Below are 20,615 nucleotides of genomic sequence, written 5' to 3'. Positions count from 1 at the left end.
AAATATATATATGAAAATTTTATTATAATGCAAGTAAAACTGTCAAATGTGGATTTTATAAATCAGTAAAGTGATGGGAAATAAAACCCTCAAACATGGTTTTTTTTATAAGATAATTAATAAGAATTTCTATAATTTATAATAAATCAGTGTTAAAAATATAATAATTGATTTGGAAAATTATTTTTGTATTATTTACCTAAGGAGTATTGAATTAAGTTTTTCTTTTTGGGAAATGAAATGCAGGTAGTGGTGTGTGTGAGAGTCTCCTTCATCCCCGGACACGGCGAACAGAAATAACAGGAGAGCAGTTTTAAAGACATATAAGGAATGGGTCAGCTCGCTCTTCAGAGAGTCTCGCCGTTAGCTTCGCTTCCAAGACGCCTTCCTTCTCTTCCGCTACCGTCTTCCTATTCTCCGTCTCTCCTTTTTGCAACCGCCTCTCCGCGCCCCCGCCGTCACGGATTCTTCCTCGCCAGGTTTCCTTTCGATTTATTTTCGTTATGGGTTCACAATTGAATTAAAAATAACTATGAGTTCACAAACTCAGTAAAAAGTGAGACACTTTAAAGTTGATTAATAATGTGTTCTCTTATGTTTTTTTAGTAGTTAGGTTCTGTTCTTTGGTCTTTTTTTCTCATTGTTGCGTTATCTAAAGGAGTGTTTGCGTTTTGCTCTGTTTACTGTTAGTATCAGTTTGTTACCTGTCATCCATTTGTATTATTTATGGAATAGAGCAATGTCATCCCACATCGTCGGGTATCCCCGTATCGGACCCAAGAGGGAGCTCAAGTTTGCATTGGAGTCCTTCTGGGAGGGGAAAACCGGTGTTGGCGATTTGCAAACCGTCGCTGCTAACCTGAGAAACTCCATATGGAAACACATGGCCGATGCAGGGATCAAATACATTCCCAGCAACACTTTTTCATATTATGATCAGATGTTGGATACAACAGCGATGCTTGGTGCTGTTCCCTCTAGATATGGTTGGAAAAATGGTGAGATTGGGTTTGATGTTTACTTCTCCATGGCTAGGGGAAACGATTCTGTTCCCGCTATGGAAATGACCAAGTGGTTTGATACAAACTAGTAAGTAATGGATCCTCTCTTTTTTTACCTGTTTGTAGACAATGTTCTTTTTTGCTCAGATGTAATGATGCTAATAAAGTTTATGACAGCCATTACATTGTTCCTGAGTTGGGTCCTGATGTTGAATTATCCTATGCATCTCACAAGGCTGTGGATGAATTTAAGGAAGCCAAAGCAGTAAGTTGACTTGCACCTCTCTCACCTCATAGCTTTTTGTTATGTTGCAGTGTTCAGGAAATCGCTAGGTAGTGGTTAGGCCTCTTATAGAGGATTAATGTTTAGACGGGCGCCTAGACCGATTTCTTTTTTAAATACCTAGACCGATTTTTAAAAGATCGTTTCGTTCAGATCCGCTTTGCCGTCTAGACCGACTTCTTAATAGATCGTTTCGTTCAGATCCGCTTTGCCGCCAAGATCGATTTTTAGAACAATAAGGTGATATTGTACTTTTGATAAGGGCATATAGAACATTCATGTATTACTTTTTATTTTATATTTCTCTTCATCTTAAGGCTCTTTCTCACAACTGTGCTTTTGGCTGTTAATGGAACAGCTTGGCATAGACACAGTTCCCGTGCTCATTGGTCCCCTGACCTACTTGTTACTGTCGAAACCAGCAAAGGGTGTTGATAAATCTTTCTGCATGCTCTCTCTGATTGACAAGATTCTTCCTATCTACAAGTAAGACTATTATTAAGGTTCTTAGAAATTAGCTAAGACGAAAACAAATACATAAATACACTTTCATTTGGACAATTCACGAGACCTGAACTGGTTTATTTTACATTTTGTCAGAGAAGTGTTTGATGATCTGAAATCTGCTGGCGCACGATGGATTCAGTTCGACGAGCCTATACTCGTGATGGATCTTGACACCAACCAATTACAAGCATTTTCGGATGCCTACTCTCACATGGAGTCATCTTTGGCGGGGTTGAATGTTCTTATCGCCACATACTTCGCAGACGTTCCTGCTGAAGCCTACAAGACATTAACCTCGCTGAAGTGTGTAACCGGGTTTGGATTTGACTTCGTCCGTGGACTGGAGACTCTTGATTTGATCAAAGGGGGTTTTCCTCGTGGAAAGCTGCTATTCGCTGGAGTTGTTGATGGAAGGAACATTTGGGCGAATGATCTTTCTGCTTCCCTCAAGACACTACAGTCTCTTGAAGAGATTGTTGGCAAAGGTATCAATCAGTAAACAACATTTTGTTTTTCCTGCTTAGCTTCTTATCAATATAAATCTTTTTCTTGTCGTTGCAGACAAAGTTGTAGTCTCTACTTCTTGCTCTCTACTCCATACGGCTGTGGACTTGGTGAATGAAGTTAAACTTGATAAAGAACTCAAATCATGGCTTGCATTTGCTGCACAAAAGGTTGTTGAAGTGAATGCACTTGCTAAATCACTCTCTGGAGTTAAGGATGAGGTAATAAGATACACATTTGATTATACATTTTTGTTTTAATACAGAAGTAGTTAACCGTCAGCTTTGAATTGTCTTTGGTCCCTTTGTAGGCATTGTTTTCTGCTAATTCCATGGGACAAGCTTCTAGAAGATCATCTCCAAGGGTGACAAACGCCGCTGTACAACAGGATGTAAGGGTTTTTCTTTTCTAACAAATTGCTCTTCTAAGTTTTTGTTCCGTGAGCTTGTATCTTAAAATTACTTTCTTACTCAGGTTGCTGCAGTAAAAAAATCTGATCACCGTCGTTCTACAGAAGTAAGTGCTAGGCTACAAGCCCAGCAGAAGAAGCTGAACCTTCCTGCTCTTCCAACAACTACAATTGGATCTTTTCCTCAGACCGCAGATCTCAGACGAATACGCAGAGAGTTCAAGGCCAAAAAGTATGTACATCTAATCCAAAAAAATGGTCACATGTCAGTAATAGTAGTGCTCATGCATCTGCTGAAATTGCAGGATATCAGATATTGACTATGTTCAGGCTATCAAAGTCGAATTTGAAAAGGTTGTCAAGCTTCAGGAAGAGCTTGGGATTGATGTGTTGGTTCATGGCGAGGCAGAGGTGAAAAATCTCTATTTGAAATATTCTACTCTTTACCGTCCTGATATGTTTTAATCGTGCAGAGAAACGATATGGTGGAGTATTTTGGTGAGCAGCTGTCTGGCTTTGCGTTCACATCAAACGGGTGGGTCCAATCATATGGTTCCCGCTGTGTCAAGCCACCTATCATCTATGGTGATGTCACACGACCAAAGGCAATGACTGTCTTCTGGTCGTCAATGGCGCAGAAGATGACCCAACATCCTATGAAGGGGATGCTCACTGGCCCTGTTACTATTCTCAATTGGTCCTTTGTTAGAAATGACCAGCCCAGGTGTGAAAACTAAGCTTATTAGATTCTCTTTCACTCTATGTTGTGTTCGTTCTCACTTGTTAATGATGTTAAATAGGCATGAGACGTGTTTCCAAATTGCACTGGCTATCAAAGATGAGGTGGAGGACCTTGAGAAGGCTGGTATCACTGTGATTCAGATTGATGAAGCTGCATTAAGAGAGGGGTTGCCTCTGAGGAGGTCGGAGCAAGAGTTTTACCTTGACTGGGCCGTTCACGCGTTCAGAATCACAAACTGCGATGTGCAAGACACTACTCAGGTCATCTTTAGCTCACCTTATTGCTCACTTCCACTTGAAATCATATTTTTTACCAGTATGTTGATATTTAGGCCTGCGGTTATTAACCGAACCAAACCAAAAAGTTTGGTTTTTGGTTCAGTTCAGTTACAAGGTTCGGTTCAATTTGGCAACTAAAAAACAATTTAGTTTTCGGTTCGGTAAATCGGTTAGTTAGATTTTCTGTAAAAAAGGTTTTTACCAAACAATAGCAACCTTACCAAAATTCCGAACCGAACTAACCAAATTTTTTTAAAAATTTTATTCAATTTAAACCGAAAACTTAACCGAAACCCAGAAACTTAGTAGAAAATTGTGAAACCGAACCAACCCAAAGCCGAGCTGAACTGTACCAAATTTATTTATAAATTCGGTTCAATTCGGCGAGATTTCCACTAACACAAACTAACCGAATTCCGAACTAACCGAAGAAACCAAACCTGCAGGCCTATTAATATTCATGTGGTTTCTGCCAACTTCGTGAATAATGCAACGATAAGATGGAATCTGATATCAACATGAAGGATGTGAACTAATGACTGAACTATAGAAATATCTCAGAGATCTAATTTATTCATGCTCTCTTGTACTACATGCAGATACACACTCACATGTGCTACTCAAATTTCAACGACATCATCCACTCAATCATAAACATGGATGCTGATGTGATCACGATCGAGAACTCACGTTCAGATGAAAAGCTCTTATCAGTCTTCCAAGAAGGAGTGAAATACTGTGCCGGAATCGGTCCAGGGGTGTATGATATCCACTCTCCTCGTATCCCATCCGCTGAAGAAATAGCTGAGCGTATCAACAAGATGCTTGCAGTTCTGGACAGCAAAGTCCTCTGGGTGAACCCTGACTGTGGCTTAAAGACGCGGAAGTACTCTGAAGTTAAGTCCGCACTTAGCAACATGGTCGCTGCTGCCAAGCTAGTCCGCTCTGAGCTAATAAAGTCATAAAAGCCTTCCCACAAGTAAGTTTGCTCATATTGCCACTGTCTTTTCTCACTTATTTCGGTTATTTTACTTGGTTAGGTTATCAAGTGTCTGTTTCATAATAAATATTAAAAAATTAGTAATTTTTATATTTTAACTCTATTAATACATTGTTATAAATGTTTTAATTAACAAATGAATTAAAAATAATGGTAAAACTGGAAAATATATTTAATATTTGCGTTGAAAAATGTAAAAAACACTTATAATTAAAAAAAATTGAAAAGCTAAAACGGATGGAGTATTGATTTTAATCGTAGTTTGTAGATTTTTTCACTTTTTTAGCTTTTTAGCAATTCTTGTAGGGTTTGTACTTTGTAGTTCTGATTAAGTTTCTGCCAGTGAATTCATTATACTAAGGCTAATTAAAAATCTATAAAATGGAATTTTTCATTTTTCTTATCACAAATTTGTGTACATACATATATAGGGTAATTATCAAATATTTATTTGTTTTCTGTGCATAAGCAATCTTATACATCATGAGACGCAAATGTAACTCATTCCTCGGAGTTCCACACCAGAGATGAACGTACTGCATTTCTAGCATACAGTAGTATTAGTAGAACCAATACAATGGAAGCAGTCAAATTGCAAAGTAGCTGCCGTTTGCTCTTAGCTTCCTTTACCACATTTCCAGTTGCCTCTTTGTACTTCTCAAACCATATGGCTCCAACTTTGTCCTTCTCCTCATGATCCTTGGAACTCAAAGTTCCTTTAGGCTCACCAGTTAATCCCTCTTTGCCACTCTTTACTTTCCCTGCTTTTTGCTCTGCATCATGTTTCAGCTGATCGTTTGGCTTAGAACCATGGCTTTGTTTTGCCTCATGTTGATCATGGGGTTTTGCGACCACCGGTGGTTTGACCGGTGCTGGTGGCTTAGTTTGAGGGGTTTCTGTCTTGATTCTGGGGTGTCTGATGTAGAGTTTGTAATCTTTGAACATAGCTGAAACCGAGTCGATATCAACGGTCAATGGAACGGGAATCTCCTGGTGGAAACGAATCCATTTGTTTCCGCCTGTTGGACGTTCTCCTGTTAGTCTTAGCTTCCTTGTTGAGGTCACAGCCACCTTAACTTGTTCTTTCTTGAATCCTAACCATAGAAGAAAATGCTTATGAGATTTTCTTGCTTGTTTGTTTCTACAAAACTATTAATCTGTCTTCTCTATGTTTAATGTAGAGAAATGAATAAACGAGGATTGAGAAAGAAGAAGGAAACGGACCTGGAAGATCAGCGACAAGTATCTCGGCGTCTGGTTCAGAGGTCCACCTAGTTGCTGGCTCAAATTCTTGGTAAACTCTTTCTGTTCCAAAGTTAGCCATTCCTCTTCTTTTACTTTGGTTTATAAGTAATGTGTTTGTGTTGTGAGAAAGCAGAGAATGATATCAAATGATTTTATAGGTGAAGAAGATTATTAGACAGCAAAGAGTTTTGTTTGATTTGGTTTTAGTTTGAAGAAACGAAGGCTAAACTCTTTGGGTTTTCCAACTTGCTCTTTTCTCTTCTTTGAGTTTTCTTTGTCTTCAAGATTTTAAATTATTCTTTGGATTGAGTTTAATATTAAGTATCTCTTTATATTTGTATAAAGATCTCTTTTATTAGTATAGATTTGTTTTTCGACAAAACTAGAGAGTTTCAACATATGGGTAATTATTTATTATATTCTATATTGTTATTCTCTGTATGAGAACAATAGTTTCTTATACACATGCAACGTTGGATGATGATGAATCCAAACACCAAAATCACCAATTGCCATGCTCACCTCACCAGCCTTTGAAATTATACCCTATCTATTTCGTATTATATTATATTGAAATAAAAATTTATTTTACATTAGAAATTTGATTTTAATATCTTTTAACTGATACGATTTTTTTTTAAATAAGAAGAAAAAATATACAAAAAGTTGAAGATGTTTTTATCGGTTATTTATACATGCAGCTTATTACAAAACCGGTTTACCACAAAATTACAAACATTATCATGAAAATCATAACATTGTCGCAAACACTCGAAAGAAAAAAACAGAATAAGTTACATTCACACCAGAAACACAGAAGAAAAGCTATTAGTGTTCTTCCTCTTCTAGCCTTCTGGGTCCATGAGTGAACCGGGTCCAAGCACGATAGGGACCTCTCTTGTTTCAAGATAAAGAAAGATGCTAAATTATTAATGGACCCAAATAAATAATATCGCTGAAAATAAATAATATCGCATGAAGGAAATAAGTTGCTACTTAAAAAATGATTATTCTCATCAATTATTTGAAAGAAAATACATTAACCTCAACTAATAATTTTAGTATGTTATCAGGCAAATTAGGTAAACATATTTTTCAAAGATTTTTTCTGATTGTAGTATATTATTTATCAAAATAAAAAGAGTATATATATATATATATATATATATATATATATATTGTCATAAAAACAAGTATAAGAACATAGACAAGATTGTCAACCTCTTAAGGTGCGTATCTCCCATTCAAGACAACAATATCTCAACCTCTTTATTGTCTCATTAAAAACATTGTAACATTCATCGTTCTCGTCGTCATCACTTTTCTTTTATTGTCTTCTCCTTCTCAAATGATTAAATTATTCTTCAACTATTTTACCGCTAATCAGCTGCAGGTGTCGAGAGTGAAGGAAGCAAAGATGTGCACTCTGAGTTACTTTCTACACACGTTAGGGCTTCTCTTGCTCTGCCTTTCCGTGGCAGCTAACAAAGAGCCACTTTCCAACGCCAAGTACAAAAACCCGAAAGAGCCATTGGAAGTAAGAATCAAGAACCTGATGAGTCATATGACCCTTGAAGAGAAACTCGGCCAGATGGTTCAGGTGGAACGCGTCAATGCCACAACCAAAGTTGTTAAAAACTACTTCATCGGTATGATTCTGGACCCTTTTTAGAACATTGTTCAAAACCTATACGAATACTCAAAACGTTTCAGAACTATGTGTGCAGGGAGTGCGTTTAGCGGTGGAGGGAGCGTGCCGGCGCCAAACGCCACTCCTGAAGCTTGGGTGAACATGGTGAATAAGATTCAAAAGGCAGCTCTTTCGACCCGCTTAGGGATTCCCATTATCTACGGGATCGATGCTCTTCATGGTCACAACAATGCGTACAATGCCACCATTTTCCCGCATAACGTAGGCCTCGGAGTCACCAGGCAAGCTCTCACGGAGAACCAGCTAATGAATAAACAACGTCTCACATCGATAACTAGAGAAATAATTAATTAATATATAAAAAAAAACATAGTTAATTCACTTATAGCCAATTGGTTCTAAGTTGGAACTTAACACAATCCTTTTAACTAGTGACTTGATGGACATTGTTTGCTTACCGTTGTATTCATCTGTTAGGGACCCTGGCCTTGTGAAGAGGATTGGTGAAGCAACAGCTCTTGAAGTTAGAGCAACGGGAATCCAATATGTCTTTGCTCCATGTATTGCAGTAAGTACTAAAATCTTAACTGAACCGAAGCAGAAAACATAGTTTGTTTGTTGTAGTGTAGTTAATCAGTTTGAACAGGTGTGTAGAGACCCTAGATGGGGGAGATGCTATGAGAGCTACAGTGAGGATCATAGAATAGTTCAACAAATGACTGAGATCATACCTGGTTTGCAAGGTGACCTTCCCAGGGGTCATAAGGGTGTTCCTTACGTCGCTGGCAAGTAAGCATACCATCTCTAGAGAAGCAAAGATTCATGAAGCTGATATTGAATTATAATAAACTTAAAGGACCAAAGTAGCAGCCTGTGCCAAACACTTTGTTGGAGATGGAGGTACATTGAGAGGGATGAACGCTAACGACACGGTTATTAACTCAAATGGACTGCTAGACATACACATGCCGGCTTATTACGATGCGGTAAACAAGGGTGTTGCCACGGTTATGGTGTCATACTCGTCACTGAACGGGTTGAAAATGCATGCTAATAAGAAACTTGTCACAGGTTTCCTCAAGAAGAAGTTGAAGTTCAAGGTAACTCTAATCATTAGAAAGAATGCCTGCTTAACCAAAGCATCTATAAAAATGTGAAAGAGGCTTTAAATATCTTTGCAGGGCATTGTCATATCAGATTTTCTAGGTGTTGATCAGATCACTACACCTATTCATGCTAACTATTCACACTCTGTTTATGCTGCTATCACTGCTGGAATCGATATGGTCAGTCTCAAAGACTTCACTGCTGTTTTGAAATCATAAAACGCACTTGATAAGTTGATATGATTAAATGTCTTGTGATGCAGATCATGGGTTCATCAAACTTGACCGAGTTAATCAACGACTTAACCAGTCAAGTGAAGAGAAAACACATCCCAATGAGCAGAATCAACGATGCTGTGGAGAGAATCTTGAGAGTCAAATTCACAATGGGGCTCTTTGAGGATCCCATGGCTGATCATAGCTTGGCCAACAAGCTCGGCTGTAAGGTCTGTAAGTTAAAAAACATGAGTTTTTAAGACAGAGAGCCCAACTCAACATTGGATAAACTCTGGTCCGTGTAACAGGAACACAGGGAGCTAGCAAGGGAAGCAGTGAGGAAATCTCTAGTGCTGTTAAAGAATGGTGAAAATGCAGATGAGCCATTGCTTCCCCTGCCAAAGAAAGCCAAAAAGATCCTTGTCGCCGGAACGCACGCTGATAACTTGGGATACCAATGTGGAGGCTGGACAATCACTTGGCAAGGCCTCAATACCAACAATCTCACCATAGGTACACACTACACACACCTTTCAAATGAATCATCCTTTCTTCATTTGTTTGAATCATCATATAGAAAATAAAAAATATTAATATGTCGCATTAATATATATTTTATGTTCTTTTGTCTCTAATTATAATCTGAAATCTGAAATAGCTTTCTAAAATTAAATATCTACTTTTGTCAATGAACCACGTACTGTGTAGTTTATTTATGCTGTTAATTCATCTGTTTTCCGCATTAGCTTCTTGCACCCCTTTTAACAGAAGCTATGACCTTTTAGTGTTTCTCAGACATGCTAAGATCATTACAGAACATTACTAATCTAATATTGAGTTTTGCAGGTACAACGATCCTCACCGCAGTGAAGAACACGGTGGATCCAAAGACGCAAGTCGTCTACAACGAGAATCCAGACACCACCTTCGTCAACTCAAGCCGCTTTGATTACGCGATCGTGGTCATCGGGGAGACACCGTACGCGGAAGGGTACGGAGACAGCACGAACTTAACCATAGCCGAACCGGGTCAGAGCATAATGGAGAACGTGTGCGGGCTAGTGAAATGTGTGGTGGTGGTCATCTCCGGACGTCCGGTGATGATGCAGCCGTACGTAAGTGAGATCGACGCTCTAGTTGCGGCGTGGCTTCCAGGAACGGAAGGTCAGGGAGTGGCTGATGTTTTGTTCGGAGATTATGGATTCACCGGGAAGCTTGCTAGGACGTGGTTCAGGGCAGTGGATCAGTTGCCTATGAACGTTGGTGACCCGCGTTATGACCCGTTGTACCCGTTTGGATTCGGGTTTACCACAAAGGCTAATAAACAGCTTTGAGAGTTCGTTTAGTGTTTGATTGGCGCCAATGTTGAAAGTTAGTTAAGAAAAAAAATCTATAAAATGATATTTTAAATAATTTTGATAGCTTAATCAAGACTTGGTAAGAAATATATATATATTTAAAATATTCAAGTAGATCTATATTAAAAATATACAACGTTAAATTAACGTGGCATTACTTCACTCTTCAAGCTCTAAAGCTTTGAAATATTTACCATCTAAAAGATACGTTCCAATGGAGAGTCGAACTGCCCACAAGTCCTTTGGTTTTCTCGACACGATTCTGCAAAAATTAAAAAAAAATGGTTAAGGAACACAAGTCTAGTTGTCTTAATTACCAAGAAGATATGGTTTTGTATGAATATGAATATGAGTTTTGTCCTAAAATTTAACCAGTTAATGGAAAATGGATGTAGAAGTATAAGGAGACCTTCCAACATCGCCAGGCTTGACCAAACCGGAGTTAGCCCTTAGACAAGGCATTGAAGCGGCTGTTTTTATCACTTTAGGGGCTTCCACGATGATGATTGGTGATCCCACTTGGAGCTTCGATTTTGATCTTGGAGGCTCCTTCGCGGTTTCACAGCATCTCACGATGACTCGTGGAGTGAAGGACACACTGTAACATACCCCTGACTGCGTCTTGGAGAATCTAGTTGAAGAAGCAAAGGATAAAGCCATGGAAGATGAAGGTGAAGAAGAAGAAACTGTGAGTTTTGGAGTGTATGAGAGGAGGATAAGTAGACTTTTGTCAGCCAATGGTCTCAGGTTTGTGTACCAATCTTCGGTTTACACTTCGGTTTGTTTAAATCATTCTCCATCCGGACTGTTTTGAGTTTTGACGAATATTCTTATCTTATCCAACCCTAAACCGGAACGAACCGAACCGGATTCAACCCGACCGACTTCATCTTTTCCTCCTGATCAAGAAAACTCTTTGCAAGCTACAAAAATCTCGGAGAAGACAGAGAGATCTTTCTTCATTCCATCAATTTCTTCTTTCTAAATCCCCAATTCTCTCGAAACCTCTGAATCCTATCCTCCTCAATCTCTCTCAGAAGGAAAGCTTTAATGGATGCAGCGTCTCTTTCCGAGGAAAGCTTGAAGCTTGAGCTCGACGATCTGCAGAAACAGCTGAACAAAAAGCTGAGATTCGAGGCATCCGTTCGTTCTATCCATTCTCTCCTCCGTGATCGCTACGCTTCCTCCTCTCCTTCTCTCCGCAAACAGGTTGGCACCCAACAGATATTACAATTGCTGCTGGCTTGTCTTGTATATATGTTTAATTGTTAATTATTTACTTTAGGGATTGAATTAGGAATCAAAGTTTCTTCCTTTCTTGTTCTTCATTACAATTAGGAATCCGACGGGAACTTGTTTCGTTCAGTTTCTATGTTATGTTTTGGTCAAGTTATTACCTTTCTGACACGATAACATTGTTTCGTTCTAAGACAAGACAGACATCAACATTGCTTCTGTCTTGTATATATGTTCGATGGTGGAGAAGGGTCCATCTTCATGTCAAGGATCTTTTAGACATTAGTTTCAATTTGACACTTGTTTTGTTCAGTTTCTATGTTATAACCGAATGATATGGACGCTTGTGTAGTTCTATATAAAGTTTTTAAGACTACAATATATACAGATGTCTTGTATATATATGTTTGATTGTTGGTTTTTGTTTTTGGGATTGAATTAGGTATCAAGCATCTTTCTTTCTTGTGTTCCATTACAGTTGTGTTGCAGTTTCATCGTCGTGTCAAGCAATCTTTAATTGATCCGGGCACTTTGTTTTGTTCAGCTTCTATGTTATAATCGAATGAAGGTTTGTGTAGTTAGTTAACCTCTCTGACGCTATTTTTATGCAGTTCTATACAGTTGTGTCTCGTGTGGCGACGGTTCTCAAGACGAGATACACAGCTACTGGGTTTTGGGTTGCGGGGCTGAGCCTTTTCGAGGAAGCTGAGCGGCTTGTCTCTGATGCTTCTGAGAAGAAGCACTTGAAATCTTGCATCGAACAAGCGAAAGAGCAGCTAACCGAAGTTGATATTCAGCCGACGGAGAGCTCACGAGGCTATCTTTTCGAGGGACATCTGACGGTTGATCGTGAGCCGCCGCAGCCTCAGTGGCTGGTGCAGCAGAATCTCATGTCTGCTTTCTCTTCGATCGTTGCCGGTGAATCCTCTAATGCTGATGCTGTTGGAAACGTTCTTGGGGAAACGGCTAACTTGATGCAGGAGCTCATCAATGGTCTTGACAGTATCATTCCAGAGGTAGCTTTTGGTGGTGTCTTTTAGCTTTAGCGTCTTGATTGAAAACAATGATATATATGATGTGTTTCTATGCAGATACTAGAAGATGGTGGACCACCGAGAGCTCCACCAGCGAGTAAAGAAGTTGTGGAGAAACTTCCAGTGATTGTTTTCAGTGAGGAAATGCTTAAAAAGTTGGGAGCAGAGGTGGAATGTTGCATCTGCAAAGAGAATCTGGTGGTCGGCGACAAAATGCAGGAGCTGCCATGCAAGCACACGTTTCACCCTCCTTGCTTAAAGCCTTGGCTGGTAATAAACATGAACCCATCCTTGTTCATTGTTAAAAGTTGCATTGTTCATAGCTTATGATCAAATTGTTTGAGTTGCAGGACGAGCATAACTCTTGCCCTATATGCCGCCATGAGTTACCGACGGATGATCAGAAGTACGAGAGCTGGAAAGAGAGGGAGAAAGAGGCCGAGGAAGAGCGTAAAGGCGCAGAGAATGCTGTCCGTGGAGGCGAATATATGTACGTTTAGACGAATAGTGACACTTCATTTGCGTTCTTAATGTTGGTCATTCATCCACGTTGTCTGATTCTTACTGAACTTCATTCCTCATAATGAAAACAGAAATTCTCACTTTGAATATATCACACACAGTTCACATTTCCAAGTACGTTTTTAGTTACATCAACAATCCTTGTATTAGTTATTTAGTAGAAAAGAAGCAGTTGGACTTGTGAAGGTCTTTTGAGTCGATAAAAAAATTCAGCCAATAACAAACACACACAGACCCACATTTTTCAGACTGATTTAAAATAGATATGGAATGGCAAACACATCAGAGGGAGTCCAACCAGTTGATCTCACAAGCTGCTTAAGGTCCTTTTTTTCTTTCTTTCACTTGCACTCTTCATAAACTTCTCCAGCATTGCCTTAAAATCAGGTTTTTTGGCATCCTCCGCGGTGACAGGCGAGAGAAGGACCATGAGGATAATGAAGATTAGGAAGATTAAGAAAGTAGCAGTAGCAGATAGAGGGGAAGCCATATATTTGTGTCTTAGGATCAGATTGTGATGATGGATGGAAGTAAAAGAAAAGAGAGGTCTAGTATTTATGCTAAGCGAGTGTGGATGGATTAGCCAATCCCTTATATATTAAAAAAAAAAATATTGTAATAAATGCATTCACACTATAATAGACACATGGCAGCCTCACGATGATTTGACAATAAATATGCTAACACGTTCACACTATATTCATAAATGTGTTCACACTATGTACTTTGCATTTTTTTTAATATAAGACTCACATACATAGTTCCAATAAAACTCTGAATTTTTCGGTTCTAAAAAAAATATATAACAAATCAAAAGCCAAACTATATATATATTATTTTTATTGTTTACGGATAAAGTTGAGCAAAATATTCATAAATTTTGATTCGATTCTTTATCCGTTTTGATTTGAACCAAAAAATCTGGATATCCGTAACTTTACGAAACAAATCAAATACTAAAATACAATATCCAAAAAAGAAGCAAATCACAAATATCAATATTTTTAGGAACATATATCTAATTTGATCTGTTATATGCATATATATACATATATGTAAAGAATTATATATATACATTATATATATTATACTTTATATCAGTTTTACAATATTTTTATGAATTAAATTTATTATATTAGGTACTAGAATTTAAAAAGTTAAATAATTTTTTATTTTTGTAACAAAATGTTATTATTAAATTTTTCAATTATTTTTAAAATTTTATTTTATTTACGGATCAAATCGGATATTCTGTAAAATTTTAAAACATTTCGGATATCCGAGTCACCGAATATCTAGGTGGCTAAAGATCGAATCGACACGAATGCTTCCAAATACCTAGATATTCGATCTGTGTCCACCCCTATTTACGGATACAATTTTATTTTCTTTATATGTAAAAAAATGACTAATGTCAAGGCCTTTTTATTTTAAATTAATTTTAATTTTATCTTTTATGTATTATTTTGAACAAAAATGTCATTTAATATTAATTAACAATATCTTTATATATTTGTCAACTATTTTTATATACTTTTTACATACACATACATGTGCACCCTGATGTGAGCACTTTGTAACTAAGTATTCACCACAACCGAAGTATCTAATTTTTTTGAAAGTTGAAATATTTTTTCTTAATGCTTCTTTCACTGCCGACCAAATTGTAGCGAAATACTAATTTTATTTTCTTTTTCTAAAACTATTATCTGTTTAGAAACTATAATATGAAACCATTGGTTCGACATGACGACTATCTAAAATTCATTACATCTAAATAAATAAATAATATTAATTTTTGGTTTTTACCGAAAAACTAAAAAATCAAATATTTTAACCGAATAAACTAAAATGAATATTAATTTAAAATAATAGTTATATTTTAGAAGATTAAAAACCAAAAAAAAAAACTTAAAACCGAACCAATATCCAGATTAAACAGATTTAATGTCTTTTTATCATAAATAACGAAATTAATAATCATATTCCGCGTAAGACGCGGTTATTACCGTTCAATAGTTAAATGAAAACGTGCTTGCATGTCGCTCACAAGTCAGAACCATTACCTTATCTAGGAATTTTATTTTTGTGCGAATCCTAAATTGTGATTTACTTTGTCTACTGATAAGATACATCATTTGTAGTCGACATCAAGTACAGAAGATGTCCAGAAACTTCCGGTTGTCATTTGAAGTGAGTAAATATATGCTTAAAATGCTAAGAGCATAGGCGTCATGTTGTAATGAAAGCTTCTACTAGGGGTAGGCAAAAAAACCAAACCGAACCAACCGAACCGAAACCGATTCAAACCGAATCAAAGTTTATTTCAAACCATTCGGTTAAAAATTTCCCCTATCCGAATGGTTCGGTTTTAAACCGAACCGAACCGAAAAACCGATGTAATTTTGTAATTATTGAAATTAAAAATATTAGTAATACCAATATACTAAAATTCTAATACCATACTACGTATTTTCCATTTTTCATTTATTAACATATATTCTTCTAACCAACTATGTTATCATTAAAATATTTGATTTAAAAAAAAAGTTGGTATCTTTATATTCTTTTATATATGTAAAAATGGATGTTAAATCTAAACGTAAAACCTAAAAGCTAAAGCCAATTTTATTAAAAACAAAAGTTATTCTCCACAGCGTCACATGGAAGATGATTCATTGCAAGCTTTTTAATAATGATATAAAAGACATTACTAATGATGTTGATATTTTTTTATTTTAATTAACTTTCATTTGTTTTAATTCTTATATATTTTTGTGACTTTTTAAAGGTTTTTGTTTCAGTTTTATATTGAATTTAGTTCACATTGTTCATGTTTACATAATTTATGCCTAACTAAGAAGAACCTAAATAAAATGATCCAAAAAATAAATCAACCCGAACCGAATACAAACCGAACCGAACACAAACCGAACCGAACACAAACCGAACGAATCACAAACCGAACCAAACTAACTATGGTTTATTTCAATTAGAAAAATACTATAACCGAACTAACCAAACCGAACCGAACCCGAACATAACAGAGAAAATTATAACCGAAGTGCCCACCCCTAGCTTCTACATCTCCCAATTAGATCCAATTCTACAGAGACGAGATAACAAGTTCGATAACATAACATGGAAGTGTTATTAGTCAGATAAGAGTCTAGTACAATGTTTCTAAAGAATAATGAAGCACCAGTTTGTTCCAGCGACGAACAAATTGATTCTCCTCCGAGAAACAAGACCTTCCCTAAATAGCAACGAAACTCCTTAAATCCTTTCTATATATAAACATCCTAACGTAAGCAGATCGAAACGCTGACTCATAACTTTTCCTGAAAATCCCCGGTCAGTTTACAGAACTAGAATCAAATCAATAGAGAGCGCATATGAAAAGATGCTTTTCTTAGCTCCTAGTAGATTCATGACTCGGTTTCTCAGCTAAAAGTTCACTTTCTCCGGCGACAGATCCGGCGATATCACCATTCACGGTGACGTTACCGTCGATCTCAACCCGGTGACGCTCCTCGCCGCCAGCACCACATCCATCTTGGATAGAAGCTCGTGACTCATGTAATTTCTCAACGTGCGCGAATACTATACGCTGTCGTTTCTACGGGTGCAAGAAAGTTGTTGACCCATTGGGCTTAAAAACTATTGCTGGGCTTAATTTCGAAATTCGATGACCCAATATTTGCATTATTTATTTTTTAATGTGCAAATTTAAAAATGACAACTGAGAGGGTATTTTTGTCTCTGTGCTTTCCTTCTAGGGTTCGCCGAAGATCTACTTTGTTCATTTCTACTACTCTAGTACGTTCTACTAGATACTTCGTCTTCTCCGTTCCAACGACGCATCTCCGACTCCGACACTGAGTCCGTCGTCTTCCGATCTTATCAATGCCGGTATGATCCTCCGTCGTCTCTTTCATTTTTTTTGTTTTACTTTCTCGCTGCTCTTCGCGCTTCCAATTAACTTTAGCTCAATCGTATACAGATCGATAAGATCTTCAAAGATGATGCTAGTGAAGAGAAAGGAGAACGTGCCAGGATGGTGAGCTTCTTCTTTCTTATCCTTCTAAGTGTTTTTCAGATTCACTATGTACTGAATTGACTCTGATTTGGTTTTTGTTTTTGGTTTGCCCGTTTAGGCTTCATTCATTGGTGCAATGGCTGTTGCTGATCTCGTTAAGTCTACCTTAGGTCCAAAGGGAATGGTAAGTGTTTATGAGCTCTTTATAAACTTCGATTTCATTGTTGCTGAGTGTTTTTTTTCGTTAGGATAAAATCTTGCAATCTACTGGTAGAGGTCATTCGGTCACTGTTACCAACGATGGTGCGACGATTCTCAAGTCACTTCACATTGACAACCCTGCTGCTAAAGTTCTTGTTGGTATGTGTCCCCTGCATCAGGATCCTGGCGTTAAGTTTTCAAATTCCTTTTTGTTGGCTTTTTTTCTCATTTCTTGTATCTGATTTTATTGTTTCTTTAGACATCTCGAAAGTTCAAGATGACGAGGTTGGTGATGGGACTACTTCTGTTGTTGTTTTGGCTGGGGAGCTTTTGAGGGAAGCTGAAAAGCTTGTTACTTCTAAGATCCATCCTATGACGATAATAGCTGGTAGGCTTCTGATTTGCTCTAGGTGTATAGATGATATCAGCTTCTTAGTGATGACTATTTTTTTCATTTTCTGGTTTCCTAGGTTATAGAATGGCTGCAGAATGTGCTCGCGATGCTTTACTGAAAAGAGTGATTGATAATAAGGAGAATGCAGGTAAATCATTGTAGAGCTGCCTTTATCTTGTTTGTTTGTTTGTTTGATTTCTTCATTGTTGAGTTCAAGCCACGTTTGACTTTTGGAAATCAAGCTGTTATTTATTTTTGTGTGTTTGTGTAAATGCAGAAAAGTTTAGGTCAGACTTGATGAAGATTGCGATGACTACGTTATGCTCCAAAATTCTCTCGCAGGACAAGGAACACTTTGCAGAAATGGCGGTGGATGCTGTCTTGAGGCTTAAGGTTCGAGCTCTGCTTCCTCTTAGAACTCGTTTTGGAGTGCTATGTGATGTTTTTCTTACATTCCTGTGTTGTCGTTCAAATAGGGAAGTACAAACTTGGAAGCTATTCAAATCATCAAAAAACCTGGAGGCTCTCTGAGGGATTCCTTTTTGGATGAAGGGTAAGGAACCACTTGTACCTTTTTTGGCACCTGTTTTAAATTTGTTTCTGTGGCTATTGATCTCTATTCAGTATTCATTTGTCCATGGTACAGAGCTAATCATCATATTTTTAAGTATAGCCTTGTGTTAAAATGATGAAAGGCATTATGTCATTTTGTTATGTTGCGTCCTTTCTTTTGTGCATCCAGTAATTTTGTCTTCTGACATCTGAACCCAAATCTATGCCTTCAGATTTATTCTTGACAAGAAGATTGGAATTGGGCAGCCAAAGCGCATAGAGAACGCAAAGATCCTGGTAGCAAACACTGCAATGGATACTGATAAAGTGAAAATTTATGGTGCGCGTGTCCGTGTGGATTCTATGACCAAGGTTGCTGAAATCGAAGGGGCTGAGAAGGAAAAGATGAAAGACAAGGTGAACAAGATACTAGCCCATGGTATCAACTGCTTCGTTAACAGGCAGTTGATCTACAATTTCCCCGAGGAGCTCTTCGCAGACGCTGGTGTACTTGCTATTGAGCATGCTGACTTCGAAGGAATAGAGCGTCTTGGTTTGGTTACAGGCGGTGAAATAGCTTCCACCTTTGATAACCCAGAGTCTGTTAAGCTTGGACATTGCAAGCTCATCGAAGAGATCATGATTGGTGAAGATAAGTTGATCCATTTCTCTGGTGTTGAGATGGGCCAGGCTTGTTCAATTGTCCTAAGGGGTGCTAGGTATCCGTTATTCACTCCCGCTTCTTAAAATGAATCTGCATAGACTTGCCTTGTTTGTATTTTTTTCATTATGGTCACTTTGTTCTTGCAGTCACCATGTTCTAGACGAGGCTGAAAGATCACTCCACGATGCCCTGTGTGTTCTCTCCCAAACAGTGAATGACAGTAGAGTGTTGCTGGGAGGTGGATGGCCAGAGATGGTGATGGCAAAGGAAGTAGATGAGCTTGCAAGGAAAACTGCTGGCAAAAAGTCCCATGCCATCGAAGCTTTCTCACGGGCTCTAGTGGCTATACCGACAACGATCGCTGACAATGCGGGTTTAGACAGTGCGGAACTGGTGGCTCAGCTTCGTGCAGAGCACCACACTGAAGGGTGCAACGCCGGGATTGATGTCATCTCCGGAGCTGTAAGTAAACTCTATATACAAAAACAAAAAGGATTTGGTATGTGGATTAGACTTGAAATGTGATGATGAATGATATTTGGTCATTCACAGGTAGGAGATATGGAGGAGAGAGGAATCTATGAAGCATTCAAAGTGAAGCAAGCGGTTCTGCTTTCAGCGACAGAAGCAGCTGAGATGATTCTGCGAGTGGATGAGATCATTACATGTGCTCCTAGGAGGAGAGAAGACAGGATGTAAAAACACAGCACGTGCACATGACGGGAGAGAGCTTTCGTGATTGTGTATCACACCCTCCCGAATGACCATGTTCAATGCATTAGATTGTGTTTTGGATTTGGATTAGAAAACAGTCTTAAATGTTTAATGTTTTGATTCTTAAACTTATCTGTTTTGTTGGTTTTTTTTAATTCGAATATTGTTTTGATTATGTTTTCAGAGGTATCGATAAAATGTGTTCCTAGGAATTAATCGGAGTATTTTCAACTATGTTGCATATTTGAGTTTCTTTATAAGCTTTTAAATATTCTAACCTTGTCAGATGAGATTGACTTGTTTTTTTTTTGTTTTTTTTTGGGCGGCCATTGACTTGTTTCTTATTCGATAGTTTTTTTTGTTTGGAAAGTACAAAAACATTTTGTAGAAAAGAGGAAACAGAATACCAAATCTGTAAGTTGCATGTATTCATTGAACAACAGAACTCAAATTCATGATTCTTTCTGACTTGTCTTAGCAAAAATGATTCTTTCGGACTGTAAGAATTCTTTAGTTCATCTTATGTAAAATTCTACAAAAGATATTAGTCGTCACCTATAACTACAAACGTTGTGGTGGTTTGGCGTTGTAAAGTTTGGTCAACCGACCAGAACACGTTGTAAAGGGGAGCAGATCATAACATGGGACCTCATAATCGCGAGCTTTACTTATAGCGACACCCTTTTTAACAATTGTCTTACCAGAAAATCATGTAGCTTTTATAGAAGATTTGGTGATTTGAATCTCAAAAATATCCATGATTTTATAGCTTTAGATTTCTTTTACCAGAACAGTTACAAGACACATCAATTTGATAGAAGTGCATGATAATATTTGATCAGACATGAACTCACAGGGTTTCTTTTCAACATCTTGTCACCACTCTTTTATTCTTGAAACTTTTGCTTTTACTATCGTCCATGTAATGAGCCTTCCATTTTGTGTTTAGATGAATGCAT

The 20,615-nt window shown here is 37.7% G+C and overlaps 6 protein-coding genes across 8 annotated transcripts; 4 read left to right on the top strand and 2 right to left on the bottom strand.

The window, feature by feature from the left end:
- Positions 1 to 217: 217 nt before the first annotated feature.
- On the top strand, positions 218 to 6,303 carry LOC106386985 (5-methyltetrahydropteroyltriglutamate--homocysteine methyltransferase 3, chloroplastic-like). Of its 2 annotated transcripts, XR_007321141.1 has the most exons (14): positions 218 to 479; positions 736 to 1,089; positions 1,179 to 1,266; positions 1,643 to 1,770; positions 1,885 to 2,276; positions 2,353 to 2,516; positions 2,606 to 2,686; positions 2,770 to 2,936; positions 3,010 to 3,115; positions 3,178 to 3,428; positions 3,505 to 3,706; positions 4,324 to 4,703; positions 5,906 to 6,018; positions 6,128 to 6,303. XR_007321141.1 is itself a non-coding variant. In XM_048752127.1 (13 exons), the coding sequence occupies exons 1-12, from the start codon at positions 331 to 333 to the stop codon at positions 4,687 to 4,689; spliced, it is 2,448 nt and encodes an 815-aa protein (XP_048608084.1). In that variant the 5' UTR covers positions 218 to 330; the 3' UTR covers positions 4,690 to 4,703; positions 5,906 to 6,303. The 2 variants fall into 2 exon arrangements, 1 of the variants encoding a protein (XP_048608084.1); XM_048752127.1 differs by having other exon boundaries at positions 5,906 to 6,303.
- Positions 5,098 to 6,186, bottom strand: LOC106435032 (inactive protein RESTRICTED TEV MOVEMENT 2-like). The gene is made up of 2 exons (XM_048752131.1): positions 5,949 to 6,186; positions 5,098 to 5,818 (listed from the first exon to the last, which is right to left on the bottom strand). The coding sequence occupies exons 1-2, from the start codon at positions 6,046 to 6,048 to the stop codon at positions 5,226 to 5,228; spliced, it is 693 nt and encodes a 230-aa protein (XP_048608088.1). The 5' UTR covers positions 6,049 to 6,186; the 3' UTR covers positions 5,098 to 5,225.
- On the top strand, positions 5,906 to 10,373 carry LOC106386981 (beta-glucosidase BoGH3B). Of its 2 annotated transcripts, none has more exons than XM_048752128.1 (10): positions 5,906 to 6,018; positions 7,357 to 7,618; positions 7,697 to 7,901; positions 8,098 to 8,188; positions 8,267 to 8,409; positions 8,477 to 8,720; positions 8,802 to 8,906; positions 8,990 to 9,172; positions 9,251 to 9,455; positions 9,789 to 10,373. In XM_048752128.1, the coding sequence occupies exons 2-10, from the start codon at positions 7,387 to 7,389 to the stop codon at positions 10,274 to 10,276; spliced, it is 1,896 nt and encodes a 631-aa protein (XP_048608085.1). In that variant the 5' UTR covers positions 5,906 to 6,018; positions 7,357 to 7,386; the 3' UTR covers positions 10,277 to 10,373. The 2 variants fall into 2 exon arrangements, with proteins under 2 accessions (XP_048608085.1, XP_048608086.1); XM_048752129.1 differs by lacking the exon at positions 5,906 to 6,018 and adding an exon at positions 7,243 to 7,260.
- A 3-nt stretch (positions 10,374 to 10,376) lies between these two features.
- LOC106386984 (protein CHLORORESPIRATORY REDUCTION 42, chloroplastic) lies at positions 10,377 to 11,093 on the bottom strand. Its single transcript, XM_013826814.3, has 2 exons — positions 10,710 to 11,093; positions 10,377 to 10,562 (listed from the first exon to the last, which is right to left on the bottom strand). The coding sequence occupies exons 1-2, from the start codon at positions 10,958 to 10,960 to the stop codon at positions 10,460 to 10,462; spliced, it is 354 nt and encodes a 117-aa protein (XP_013682268.1). The 5' UTR covers positions 10,961 to 11,093; the 3' UTR covers positions 10,377 to 10,459.
- Positions 11,094 to 11,206: 113 nt separating this feature from the next.
- LOC106386982 (E3 ubiquitin-protein ligase AIP2) lies at positions 11,207 to 13,201 on the top strand. Its single transcript, XM_013826811.3, has 4 exons — positions 11,207 to 11,509; positions 12,148 to 12,552; positions 12,628 to 12,840; positions 12,921 to 13,201. Exons 1-4 carry the CDS (start codon positions 11,351 to 11,353, stop codon positions 13,068 to 13,070), a joined length of 927 nt encoding a protein of 308 aa, XP_013682265.2. The 5' UTR covers positions 11,207 to 11,350; the 3' UTR covers positions 13,071 to 13,201.
- A 3,664-nt stretch (positions 13,202 to 16,865) lies between these two features.
- LOC106386986 (T-complex protein 1 subunit beta) lies at positions 16,866 to 19,927 on the top strand. Its single transcript, XM_013826815.3, has 11 exons — positions 16,866 to 17,004; positions 17,096 to 17,152; positions 17,250 to 17,315; positions 17,380 to 17,491; positions 17,592 to 17,720; positions 17,803 to 17,874; positions 18,004 to 18,119; positions 18,203 to 18,279; positions 18,512 to 18,997; positions 19,089 to 19,404; positions 19,495 to 19,927. Exons 1-11 carry the CDS (start codon positions 16,999 to 17,001, stop codon positions 19,639 to 19,641), a joined length of 1,584 nt encoding a protein of 527 aa, XP_013682269.1. The 5' UTR covers positions 16,866 to 16,998; the 3' UTR covers positions 19,642 to 19,927.
- The last annotated feature ends 688 nt before the right edge of the window (positions 19,928 to 20,615 follow it).

This window comes from Brassica napus, chromosome C3, assembly GCF_020379485.1.
Source record: "Brassica napus cultivar Da-Ae chromosome C3, Da-Ae, whole genome shotgun sequence".
Lineage (NCBI taxonomy): Eukaryota > Viridiplantae > Streptophyta > Magnoliopsida > Brassicales > Brassicaceae > Brassica > Brassica napus.
Note: the sequence above shows the minus strand (reverse complement) of the source record. Positions and strands in the feature narration are given on the sequence as shown.

Excerpts from the sequence above, each read along its gene's own strand:
- LOC106386985 (XM_048752127.1), top strand. The coding sequence starts at position 331 with ATGGGTCAGCTCGCTCTTCAGAGAGTCTCGCCGTTAGCTTCGCTTCCA. Across the intron at positions 2,517-2,605 it reads TCTCTGGAGTTAAGGATGAG|GCATTGTTTTCTGCTAATTC; the intron begins GTAATAAGATAC and ends GTCCCTTTGTAG. Across the intron at positions 3,116-3,177 it reads TGGTTCATGGCGAGGCAGAG|AGAAACGATATGGTGGAGTA; the intron begins GTGAAAAATCTC and ends TTAATCGTGCAG.
- LOC106435032 (XM_048752131.1), bottom strand. The coding sequence starts at position 6,048 with ATGGCTAACTTTGGAACAGAAAGAGTTTACCAAGAATTTGAGCCAGCA. Across the intron at positions 5,819-5,948 it reads ACTTGTCGCTGATCTTCCAG|GATTCAAGAAAGAACAAGTT; the intron begins GTCCGTTTCCTT and ends TTCTATGGTTAG.
- LOC106386981 (XM_048752128.1), top strand. The coding sequence starts at position 7,387 with ATGTGCACTCTGAGTTACTTTCTACACACGTTAGGGCTTCTCTTGCTC. Across the intron at positions 7,619-7,696 it reads TGTTAAAAACTACTTCATCG|GGAGTGCGTTTAGCGGTGGA; the intron begins GTATGATTCTGG and ends CTATGTGTGCAG. Across the intron at positions 8,721-8,801 it reads AGAAGAAGTTGAAGTTCAAG|GGCATTGTCATATCAGATTT; the intron begins GTAACTCTAATC and ends ATATCTTTGCAG.
- LOC106386984 (XM_013826814.3), bottom strand. The coding sequence starts at position 10,960 with ATGGCTTTATCCTTTGCTTCTTCAACTAGATTCTCCAAGACGCAGTCA. Across the intron at positions 10,563-10,709 it reads AAGCCTGGCGATGTTGGAAG|AATCGTGTCGAGAAAACCAA; the intron begins GTCTCCTTATAC and ends TAATTTTTGCAG.
- LOC106386982 (XM_013826811.3), top strand. The coding sequence starts at position 11,351 with ATGGATGCAGCGTCTCTTTCCGAGGAAAGCTTGAAGCTTGAGCTCGAC. Across the intron at positions 11,510-12,147 it reads CTCCTTCTCTCCGCAAACAG|TTCTATACAGTTGTGTCTCG; the intron begins GTTGGCACCCAA and ends ATTTTTATGCAG. Across the intron at positions 12,841-12,920 it reads CTTGCTTAAAGCCTTGGCTG|GACGAGCATAACTCTTGCCC; the intron begins GTAATAAACATG and ends TTTGAGTTGCAG.
- LOC106386986 (XM_013826815.3), top strand. Across the intron at positions 17,492-17,591 it reads TGCTGCTAAAGTTCTTGTTG|ACATCTCGAAAGTTCAAGAT; the intron begins GTATGTGTCCCC and ends TTGTTTCTTTAG. Across the intron at positions 18,120-18,202 it reads ATGCTGTCTTGAGGCTTAAG|GGAAGTACAAACTTGGAAGC; the intron begins GTTCGAGCTCTG and ends TCGTTCAAATAG.